The sequence below is a fragment of the Leiobunum rupestre genome, chromosome 4 (assembly GCF_980474605.1).
Source record: "Leiobunum rupestre chromosome 4, qqLeiRupe1.1.hap1, whole genome shotgun sequence".
In the NCBI taxonomy this organism is placed as follows: Eukaryota; Metazoa; Arthropoda; class Arachnida; order Opiliones; family Sclerosomatidae; genus Leiobunum; species Leiobunum rupestre.
This window is the reverse complement of record NC_143387.1, coordinates 50,860,421-50,871,906: the sequence shown is the minus strand read 5'-3', so window position 1 is coordinate 50,871,906 and position 11,486 is coordinate 50,860,421. Positions and strand designations below refer to the sequence as shown.

The 11,486-nt window shown below is 33.9% G+C and overlaps 2 protein-coding genes across 2 annotated transcripts; one reads left to right on the top strand and one right to left on the bottom strand.

Moving 5' to 3' along the window:
* Positions 1-412: 412 nt before the first annotated feature.
* Positions 413-3,513, top strand: Abp1 (Actin binding protein 1). Its single transcript, XM_090173070.1, has 11 exons — positions 413-583; positions 783-838; positions 901-1,013; positions 1,074-1,148; positions 1,236-1,373; positions 1,446-1,523; positions 1,602-1,895; positions 1,952-2,266; positions 2,325-2,517; positions 2,579-2,752; positions 2,810-3,513. Exons 1-11 carry the CDS (start codon positions 501-503, stop codon positions 2,947-2,949), a joined length of 1,659 nt encoding a protein of 552 aa, XP_090029196.1. The 5' UTR covers positions 413-500; the 3' UTR covers positions 2,950-3,513.
* A 298-nt stretch (positions 3,514-3,811) lies between these two features.
* Positions 3,812-8,029, bottom strand: HPS1 (Hermansky-Pudlak syndrome 1 protein). The gene is made up of 14 exons (XM_090173069.1): positions 7,750-8,029; positions 7,524-7,676; positions 7,338-7,459; positions 6,852-6,969; positions 6,636-6,796; positions 6,409-6,550; positions 6,298-6,355; positions 6,203-6,231; positions 5,978-6,139; positions 5,759-5,917; positions 5,343-5,671; positions 4,337-4,586; positions 4,193-4,272; positions 3,812-4,125 (listed from the first exon to the last, which is right to left on the bottom strand). Exons 1-14 carry the CDS (start codon positions 7,864-7,866, stop codon positions 3,939-3,941), a joined length of 2,067 nt encoding a protein of 688 aa, XP_090029195.1. The 5' UTR covers positions 7,867-8,029; the 3' UTR covers positions 3,812-3,938.
* Between the last annotated feature and the right edge of the window lie 3,457 nt (positions 8,030-11,486).

Below are 11,486 nucleotides of genomic sequence, written 5' to 3'. Positions count from 1 at the left end.
ACGACACAACCTGGGGAACGAAAAAAACTGATTCAAGACTGTCTTGTCAAAAACGAATTTTTCGTGCGCGGGAATCATTGACGTCACAGAGAACCCATAAGGAAAATGTTCATAATTGGATATCTAAAAATATTACTCTTTAATAAACCAATAAAAAGCTTCATTTGAGTTTAAGGCGTGGCTTTACCATTACTTTATGATCTAGAGATTCGATTTGAAACATAAACTATGGGATGGTTTTCCAACATTAGAAAAAGCGACATCTAGGAACTGAAAATTAGTGACGTCATATTATTGCAAAATCATATTAAATGAAGAACCGATGTTAAAACTTACAATTTGTTTTGTGGGATGTCGCTACAATCGACCAAATTTCCAAAAATCGGCGTTACATTTGTGACATTTCTCCAAAACTGATTATTTTATTCTTGGAAATTAGCGTTTACTAAAATAACTTAGAAATTTATTTACAATCTTTATTTTTTAATACTTAGCATAAAATGTCGGTTGATTTGAACAAACACAAGGATCAGTTATTGGGAGCTTGGAAAGATGTTGTAAACGATAAATCGGATGTAAATTGGTGAGATATACAAAGGCTTACTGTATTTCCTTTGTAACGTTGGCCTTTTGACCTACTGTCACGTTAATTTGACGGACGTGAGCGTTAACGCCCCCACTAATAAATACACTATTTTTAAAATTATTGTGTTTAATTATTTGTTTTCCGTTATTTTAAATATAAGTTTAAATTATCTCTAAAAATAATATTTATTCTTTAGGGCTGTGTTTGGATATGAAAAGCAGTCAAACGCTATATTGCTTGTTGGTACTGGAGGTACATGCTCATTTATATACACATAACAATAATTTGAATATTAAAAACATTAAATAATTCAGATGGTGGTCTTGAAGAGCTTCAAGAAGAGCTTAATAGTGCAAAAATTATGTACGCTTTCTGTCGGGTCAATGATCCAAATACCAGTTTAACTAAATTTGTATTTATTAATTGGGTTAGTAATTAACTGTCCCTTTAACTTTGTACTGAATTATTAAACAAGCTTTTTATAAAGCAAGGTGAAGGAGCCCCTCTAGCGAAAAAAGGAAGTTGCGCAAATCATGTGCGTGATGTTGCCAATTTCTTTAAGGTATATATTCAATCAAATGGATATGGTACAAAATATACATTTTTCTCTGGATCTGTTTAATTTTTTCTTTTAACATGGTCTTTTTAGGGCACCCATATTACAATTAATGCCAGGACAGAAGATGATATTGAACCCAGCGTGATCTTGGAGAAAGTGTCAAAGTCAACTGGTTCTAACTTCAATTTTAAAGAGCGTTCAGAAACGAATGATAACGTAACCCCAGTGGTAATGAAAGCTTATTGCGTTACATATTAATCGTATCCCTACTACATAAACATGTGTAACATAATTCTCAAGGGAAGCGTATATAAAAGGATACAACCAGCTAAAGAAATAAACCCCAAGGAAAGAGAAAAATTTTGGATTAAAGAACAAGTAAATGAACTATAACAACTTATTATTTCCTAATATTAAAATACTAATTTATTCATCTTTGGCTGGATAATGAAAAAGGAGGAAGAGAAACGTAGAGTAGAAGAAGAAAGGAAGAAATCTGAAGCTGAAAAGGCAAAATTAGAGCAAGAGCGTCGTGAAAGAGAAGTGACAGAGACAGTAAAACGGGAGCAAAAAGTAAAGGAACGTAGCCTGTCGATTACGGAAATGAGAGAAGCGGAACACAATGCAGAGAATACAGCCCGCAATGTTAAATTTGAAAAAATGCAATGGGAACGTCAATTACAAGAAAATGTAAAAGATGAAGAAGAAAGGCGTCGTAGAAGTGAATCTCTTCGTAAAGAACGAAGTCAGGTACTGTTAAAAATAAAAATTCTGAAGTTCAATATTCAAAAACTATTGACTTTTAGGAGGCCCAGAGCTTGATATCAAAGCGCACTATCAATGCCAGAGCCATATTTGAACAGAATACATGTGCTGGTCAAATGAACAGTTTCCAAAGCTCTAATTCTTCAAATAATTCTTCTAACGAAAATGTTCCTTCTGTTGTCCATTCCGTCACTGCCCATCCACCTGTTGCCACTGTCGTAGCCCCTTCAGCCTTAGTTGTTACAAGTCCCGTCTATAACACAGAAACCTCTCAGAAAGTTAATGCGAGAGAAGACCGAGTAGAAAAGGCTGAAATGTCAATTACATTAGCAAGAGATAATGAGGAACTTGATCAGGTTTGAAATGTAATGAAAATTCAATTTATAATGCATGATATAATATTTTTTGGATCAGGGTTCTGATGTTCCATCACCAGCACCGCCAGAGCGTCCTTTACCGGGATCAACGCAAACCACTAGCGAAACTGTCAGTCAAACTTCCACTCATAGCTACACAAATCAATTTAGTTACACAAGGAACCTCTTGAAAGAGAGCTTACCACCCAGACAAGAATCAGAAGCTGAGGATGAAGAACAAAACTGGGATGGTGAGACACCATGGATATAAAATTTAACTAAAAGACTAAATAGAAAACCTATTACCAATAGAACCAACTTTAGAAGCCCCTCCTGATGTTAAAGATCCACTAACAGAAATGCTAGTTGAGCATGGAATCACACCTCCCACCTCTTCAAATGTATCTCAACAGCAGTCTCCCCAAATTATTCAATCTACAGCTAACGAAGGACTGCGAGCTCGAGCACTTTACGATTACCAAGCTGGTATAAATTTCATTTAGAAGTCAAGACTGATATTTTTTTAACAATATCTAATTCCAGCTGATGAAACCGAAATATCCTTTGATCCGGATGATTTGATTACTCACATAGAACAAATCGACGAAGGATGGTGGCAAGGGATGGGTCCGGATGGAACTTATGGACTCTTTCCTGCTAATTACGTTGAACTGATCGATTAAGTGAGAAGAAACCCTTGAGCTTTTGGATAAGAGTTACGTAGTTTCAATCCAGGGTGTCTGTTTGTAGATTTGGTAATTTCACATTTAACATTGTCCAGCAGTTGAAAACTAAATTCTCCAATACTCGTATCCATTTCTAATATTTAAAAAGTATTACCTGTTTGAAAGACTAAGGAAAAGTGTTGTTTGATTAAAAGCTAATGAAATTGTTAAGGGGCTTATAATTGACGTAACCATACTGCAAAGTGAGAATGAAGTAATACTTCCAATATTTGATTTCAATTGCAAAATTAGGCATTGATTGAATACGCATTACAGACTGGTTACTCCCTCTTTAATCCGCCCTTGATGTTAAAATAAAGTTTTACCTTAAGAATGAAAGATTTTGAGTCGGTGCTAAATGAGAAAATGTTTAAAAGGATTTACTTTAGCAGACCCTTTTCACCTGTAGAAATTGTCACCAAAATAAAGTAATTGTAATTTTACAAAAGATTTTTTCCAGCAAGTGGTAATAGAGTAGTTTACGTATCATAGTATAATGTAGTCCAGAACTAAGTCATATTATTAAGAAATTTTTATCCTTTAAAAAAATAATACTAGTTTTTTATACCTTTTTTCACTTTTTTGTACTTTTCGTAGAATACTGTATTGCCTCTTTGGAGAAACTATATACACTTAAAATATTTTAAAAACAAGACCAAATTTAACCATTTAATGCGTACAAAGATATCGAATTAGGTTAGTGAATTGGTTAATTTTCACCGTTTTTTCCGAAAGGGCATTTTTATGTTAAGTGATTAAAAAATCAAATATTTTGTATTTAAAATGAGCTTATTGTTTAAAATAATTTTGTTTACAAAATAAAAAAATCCTGCCTCAAATTTATTTTTTTGATTTAGTTTGATATTAAAAAGAGATGGGCTTTATAAAAATCTTGAAAATTTAATCTAAATACATAAAAATCAATGTTAACAGAAGTTTTTTGAAAGTCACAAAAGATCTAAGGGAGTCTGAGCAGCGCCAGATATTTCCCATAATGAAGCTGCCAACTTCTTAGACTGTTCAAAGATCACAGGAGGAGTGACAATACCCACATGTATCGTAAATAATTCGTAAACTTGAACCTTGTCACTATAAGTGGCTTTACGATCAGGAAATGATTCCAATACTAAATTTCTATGAAATAAAAATTTATCAGAAAAATAGCTTTAAAACTAAATCAAGAATAAATAATACAACTTACTGATAAAATTCTCCACTTATTAGGCCTGGTAATGGATATCTTCTTAGACATGGAAATTGCTTAGGTTTTAGTGGTTTACCCTGATTCAAATAATTTGATATTTCATAAAATATGAATAAGATAATGCAATATTGCAAAAATTACATTAAGATCTTCAAACCACAAACAAAACGAATAGTAGAAATTGCTGTCTTGGAATAGAAGGGTATGATTTCCTTTATGCAACTGCGAGTAACAGATCTCCACCATCTCCCAGACCTTGAATTTACCAACAGATGCAGTATATTCTGGCCTCTTTTGTTTGTACTCTTCTTTTAAGGACGGTGCGAGCATATAGCCTGTATTCCTATCGACATAAATGAAATGAATAAGCCCAGGATATTCCTGAAAATATCTTTCAAATGTTAGTTTAAGGGTTGTAACCAAATTACACTTCTATATCATGTAGGCCTGTGCGAGTCCTCTTTTTATGGTTTCGATTCGAGTCTCGAGTCCTTTAGAATTGTACTCACGAGTCTCGAGTCCAATTACTGAGTACTCGTTCGAGTCCTCGAGTCCTTAAGAATTAGTTCGAGTCTTAATTTTCTGGTCGAGTCTGTTCGAGTCTTAATTTTCTGGTCGAGCCCAGTTAAAGTTAAAAATTTTGAATCTCCAACATAGTCATTTGAGTCCTAAATTTGTCAAAGCCATTTTAAGTAATAAGAACTTAGAAGCAATTTTAATTACTATTTGTTGGTAATTTGGTATTCATTTTAAAAAACATTTTATATATTCATTTTCTGGTCGAGTTATAAATACTAAAAGTCTTAAGTTTAACTTATACTTATTTGTAAACGTAAAAACTAAAAAAGTAATCTAAACTTACTAAAGCCGCGTCACCAACACAAAGGAAAGACCAGAGTGCAGTAATCAAAACAAAAACTAAAATTGGAAAACATGCCGGCTTGGTGAGTCAGGCGATCTCCGTTTGGAATTCAAAGTCCGTGGGCAAACGCTCCATAAAAAACAAAAACCACTACCATAGCGTGATTACGGGATTTCACCTGGTGGTGAGCTGTTGAGTCCGAGTCCGAGTACTCGGACTCGGGACGAGTACTCGCACAGGCCTAATGTTATGATCAAAAATGTAAATTTTTCAATAAAAGGATACGACGCCATAGATATATTATCAGCAGCCTTAACAAACAAATAGTCCATAGAATCGGCCAATCTTCTTTTGAAGCCTTCTTCTATCATTCTCATATTTTGGGCCACAATAGGAGCTCTAATATAGTATGGTTCTGACTTATTTAAAGCGTTGTATATCAAGATCTCAAACGATTCTTGCAGCAATTCACATAAGCCTGTTATAGCTATTTCTAGGCGTGGAGCCAAAATTAATCTGGAACTATTTTGCAGAAATTCATTTAAACCAACTTGTTTTAAATTTTCCCATTTGTGTAATATAAGTTTCACAATTCGATCTTGATCACCAATTAACTAGATGAGAAGTGATAAGATTTAGTGGATGTCACTCAAAATGTATATTTCTATACAAATCCAAGATTTTATAAAACATAATTACACCTTTAATTTTTTCCTTGAATTTTGAATACGTAGAAAATGTTGATCTAGATGTTTTTTGGTACTTAATGTTCGACTACCATCCAGAGGATGTTTAATCAAGTTATGCAACGTCTCCGTGCAGGCTGAAAAGCCAGAAGTCATAACATTCCATTGTGGTACCTTAAAAAATAGATAACATAAAACATCATCTTACATACATAAAATGAATTTATTTTTTACTTCAGCCAAAACTACCAGTTTCATTTTATCATTAATAGCGAGGGAATGTAGCATATAAGGAGTTGGATTTAAATAATTATTTGATCGATTGCGTAGAAATATTCCTAAATGCTTTTGGTTTTCATATAGCCCTTCCAGGAAAAAATTTTGTTCTTCCTCCATCTTATAATGAAATCAAATGTTGCAATTTAAGAAAAAAACTATTTTGTTCTTAAATAACTTAACCACTTCAATTCCAGGAGTAACATTGTTTTCTGTTAAAAATAATATTAATATATAGTAAAAAAAAATAACAGTTAACAATAATAATTATTACAAACCTCCAACTGTCATGGTTTCAAAAAGCCTTTCTAAGAAGGACGCTCTTCTCTTTAATTGCTAAAAATTACTTGTATTATTTTCAATAAATTAAATTAACTTATATACCATACCACTTTTAGTGAGTCATCCGTTTTAACTTCAAAACATTTTTGGGTATCATCGTAATGATGAAATTTCGTATCAGAGTGTAAAACCTTTACCAAGGCTATAATCAGTAAAATATCTCCTTTAGAAATATCCATTGCATTTTGGCTATATAATGATACAAATTATTAAAATAAAAGAAAGGAAATAAAACAAAGGAAATAAAACAAAAGTTAAGTATTATCAAAATTACCTAGAATATAAATAAAGTAATTTGCTGTCTACCAAAATAAATGCGTGACGAAATATTTCTTGTAAAGGGTTTGCAGTACTTTTCAATTTAGCAAAAACATTTTCTATTAAATTAAGGCAGATGCAACTAAGTTCACGGTTAATTAGTAGACGTTCGACTCCCTAAAAATAATTAAAATTTAATGTCACACAAAAAACATAAAAAAAGCAAAAGTACCTCAACTAAGAAAGACATCTCATTTTCATAAAGTTCATCCCAAACATCGAAAAGAGCGGACAGAGTTTGACTCGTAGAAATATTTTGAGAAACTTGTTCAACAGGTATATTCCCTAAACTGAAATTATAGGATGTAGCGCCAGAAGTATATAATATATCTCTTAGAGAAGTATTAATGTAGACATGTAGGTTATCTTTTGCATACGCAGGCTTCAAGATACATTTAAAAATATAGTGTGGGGCAAAATAGATCATTTTTGTCTTTCTAAAACTATTTAATTGGGAATATAGTTTACATTGTTAAATCAAATAATACACGTGGTAAATATTAAGTTCATAATTTGGAGGCAAAATAACTTTCATTGAAAACTGCGTCATGCCTGTGAAGGTACATGTTTCATTTTTATGGCTTAGATGGGAAAGGTATTATGTACTTCTGGAAGTGCTTTATTGTAGATAAATTTTCAAATGGTCTTTAAAACATACATGTGAATGGAGGGTCCACATAATAATCGAGTATATTCTATAAAAATGTTTAATTGACGTTCTCCACCCAAAAGAGTATTTGAGTATAAATGATCAATATATATAAACATAAAACCAAGACGCTAAATAATAATAAATTAATTATTAAGTTATGTCAATGAAGGAGAGAAAATGTGCATTACATACTTCTTCAAACACTAGAAACGTTTTATCAACATTGATTATAGATTTGTACGAGTTATCAAATTGATTCTCCATGATATGTTTGGATGTAACCATTGGAGAGAATGCTTGTACCAAGAAATTACGGAAGGCACTATTTGCAATCTGATGATAATTCTACAATATGACAACATTTGAAATATATTAATTAAAACCCAAGGCCTAATTAAGCGTTTGACGTTTCACACACATCATTCGAAATTAAACCACATTGAGATCCTTTTAAAATCAAATTTTCTTTCAATTCATCGTCCGTTTTGTAGAAAACTATATCATTAACTTTATTAAAAATAAATAAGCCCCTCATTTTGTTGGGAAACTGAAAAATAAACAGACACTACGTGTGAAAAATGTTCTTCACGGCCACCTGGCACCTGCACGTGCTCGATGTCCAAGAGCGTCAAATTCCCAAACAGTATCAAAGCATAAGTAAGAAAATAACAATAAGTATGACATTTATAAAAATATCACCTAACTGATTTTTATAGTTATTGCGTTGATTAAAAAACCGTGGTCATGGACCTTTTTATTATAAAATTACTCTTAGGTTGTTAATGCTTAGTGCGTTAGTTGAGATATACAGGATGTGAAAGCGCTCAATTTTATTTATTTATTGAAATAAAACTGCTCAAGCAGCTCAATAAGCCTCAAAGGCGGGCTTCTGGTACAAGCGTTGTTACAATGGAGGAGTTTAAGCGACTTTACCCTCTCTGTTAACGCGTACTAAATCGGCCGTCCACTAAAAGACACAGGCGGCCATTTTAGTAGGGGGGAAAAGGAGGAAAAAAAAAATTGGGGCAAAATCAAGCAAGTTTCCGGTTTCCCGAACGCCATCTAGTGATGACTGAGTCGGAATTCGAAAATAAGTGGCGGTTGTAATTCGAAAATCCTGCCATATTTGGCCCCTCATTTTTTGATAAATTTTAACGATTCTAGGAAAGTATATGTTTAATATTAAATAATTATATACATGTATATTATACTAATTATGAACTTAGTACGTATAAAAATAAGTACTTACTTTAATAACCACACTATATATGATAACTGTGAATAAATATTCCAGGATATTTACTACGACGACCACGTGTATTATTTTTGAAAACTGTCCCTAAAAAATTTGCCCCCAAAATAACGTAGGTCCGCGATCGCGCGTTTTTCCCAATAGGGGGCAATAGTGATCGGGTGTTAGCGTTGTTGGACGGGTTTTTCGCATAGAGTCATACGTAGCCTCCGTTATTAATCAAGGCCCGTGTTCGCTTCGAATTCCCCCCCCCCCCCGACTAACAGTCAGGGAAAACCATAATTTTTTCTGTTTTCAGATGACACCGTTGTTTCAATAAAGAATTGCAGTGTTGCTATGGTTGCTGGGTTCATAGTAAGATGTGCGGATGAAAGATCTGATTGCTGGTATTGCTTGGAGAAAATAATGCAACCTCACACTCAGTCCCCTTTATTAACTTTAATTCATAGCCAAGATAGAGGAGGGTTAAAATATCCATCTCGGATGTTAATTAAGTTATTGTATCTAGTGACTGATTTTGTCCAATCCACCCTCCATTTATTTCCTCGAGTACGAGTTCTTGAAACTTATGTAAATGAGTTACTACCTTTCTTTCAAAAACCATTATCGTGTGATTATTGCAAAAAATGTATCATTACTGCTGGAGAAGTTTTTGAAAGCGGCTTTAGACAATCATGCCAAAGATGCCTCTGACCGAAAAGAAAGGAGAAAAAAATTGAATACTAAGCCATTGTCAAGGAAAATTCTTAAAGTTTAAAAGCTGTGATAAGGTTAAATGTTCCTGTTTTTGGAGAAAAAAAAATCAATTTTAATTATTGATATATTTTATCAAACCTTTTTAAATTGAATAAATGGTTTTACCTCATTGATTTATATTTCTGATTTATTAATGAATTTCCTTAACATTTACTTTGTACATAATTTTACCCATTTTTCAGTGTTTACTAAAATTGTAGTATGGCTAATATTGGATGCGAACAAAACCTCAAATTTGAAAAGTACGATTAAGAGCGCCATCTATCGGGAGAAACTGGAAACTTCAACAGGGGGGGGGGGGGGGGGAGAAACTCGTAGTCCGGTACTCTAGATAGAGCGAACACGGGCCTTGATTAATAACGGAGGCTACGAGTCATCAGTCATGTCCTGGATTTATCATTATTTGGCCCATGCTCTCGATAGCGCTTTGTGCAGCTTTGCACCTTCTTCCATAGATAAGGGATAACAGTTTTCGGTTTTTCATATTAATTATTTTAATTTTGAGGATAAGCCTTCAAAGTAAGAATAAAACTTAAATACTAACGACGTAAGTTAACGTTGCTACCGGCGTTAACGGTTAGGCCTACCACAGCCTATCGTAGAATATTTTTTAGAATAGAGATGTATCACGTCGTCTGCTCTCCCTAGCTTTACCAGTGGAAACGGTCGCCATGTTGTGGGGGTTTCTCAATGCTAAAAAGCATTAGTGAAGAAATTGCCAAGAAGTAATATTTCCGACAGCCAGGACTCATAAGTTACTATTTATATAGTGCTTGTTGAAATATTAGAAAGCTGGAAACTTTTCTCGAACATAACATCGGTTTTTTGCTAAGCCTTAACAAAGATAATATAACTACGTACCTAGCTAGATTCGAAATCTCGGCGTTTCTCGATAGCCCGTTTTCTCTTGAGGCTTTAACTGATAGCGTTTTCCATTGGGAACCTCCGAGCACTCCCGGAGTGCACCAAAATCAATATCTTATTCCATTGGGAAAAAAGGGGCAACTCCGAGAGGGAGGATCGTCTTCCCATTGACCAAGGTATTCCCTCCCGGAGTGCTCCCGGCTGCCCCAACTCAAGAGTCGGAGGGAAACAAAAGAGTGCTCCGAAAACGTTTCGTATTTCATTGGGAGTTACCAGGGCGAATCCTCCGAGCGCCTCCTACAGAGAGCAGTGACGTCATTCAACAAATCCGGATCACACTCGGAGGTTCCCAATGGAAAACGCTATGAGTTCGCGCCGGAAGTCGGAAAAATCTGGCTCCATAGCAGGGTGAGAAATAAGGAATTTCAATAGATAACCCAAAATTATATTACTCACCTTTAGTTTTCTTTCGTTTAGAAATATTTTTAGAGCTTCAGGCAGGATCCATTATTGTTTTAAAACAATATAACGCAAAAATATCTGGTATCTTGAAAACCGCAAGTCAAAAACCACGGCGCAATTTTCACTAAAACTTTACGTTTTAACTATATGTCGGTAGCCCTGCCAGCTCCATGGAGACAGTTTTTTCCGACTTCCGCCGGGAACTCAGTAAGAGCATAGACCAAGGACAGTAGATACAGGGACGAGAAAGTGTATTGGCGGCCTCTGTTGGAATATATCACCTAAAACCACCTAAACGCAAGGAGAGATAGTTGTAAACAAAAAAAATGGCGGTCACCTAATTTTAGCGTTTCTTGACGAGGCTTAAGTGTTCAAGACAAATGGGCATTTTTTTATTTACGCCATAAACGATTAAATGAAGAAAGAAGCTATTCGAAAAAGACTCACCAAGCTAATACTTTTTCAAGGGGAATAAGAGTTCTTTAATCCTTTATCAATATGTGTAGAATCCCTTCCACAATTATACTTCCCTTTTTTTTGCTTTTACATCTTTGATTGCAATGTCAATGGCCAAATACTCAGACACTGTTTATTTTTATTCCAATTATTTATGTAGTTTATTTTATTTATTTATATTAATATTGAAACTAATATATTAATTTACATTAACAGATAAATATCATTAATATTTACTCACATTTCATTATATAATTTGGAAATTTATTGGTACATTCCTCCATGCTTCCTTTGTTTACATTTGACAGCTGACTTACTTTTTTTAGTATAATTTTGTCCATATCACGCATAACAAAGCGCCATTG

Bases quoted from the DNA above. Each gene is read 5' to 3' on its own strand.
- Abp1 (XM_090173070.1), top strand. From the start codon at position 501: ATGTCGGTTGATTTGAACAAACACAAGGATCAGTTATTGGGAGCTTGG. The intron at 839-900 runs GTACATGCTCAT...TAAATAATTCAG, and splicing joins ATTGCTTGTTGGTACTGGAG to ATGGTGGTCTTGAAGAGCTT. The intron at 1,524-1,601 runs GTAAATGAACTA...ATAATGAAAAAG, and splicing joins AATTTTGGATTAAAGAACAA to GAGGAAGAGAAACGTAGAGT.
- HPS1 (XM_090173069.1), bottom strand. From the start codon at position 7,866: ATGAGGGGCTTATTTATTTTTAATAAAGTTAATGATATAGTTTTCTAC. The intron at 7,677-7,749 runs GTGTGTGAAACG...GTCATATTGTAG, and splicing joins GTGGTTTAATTTCGAATGAT to AATTATCATCAGATTGCAAA. The intron at 5,672-5,758 runs GTGTAATTATGT...CTTCTCATCTAG, and splicing joins ATTCAAGGAAAAAATTAAAG to TTAATTGGTGATCAAGATCG.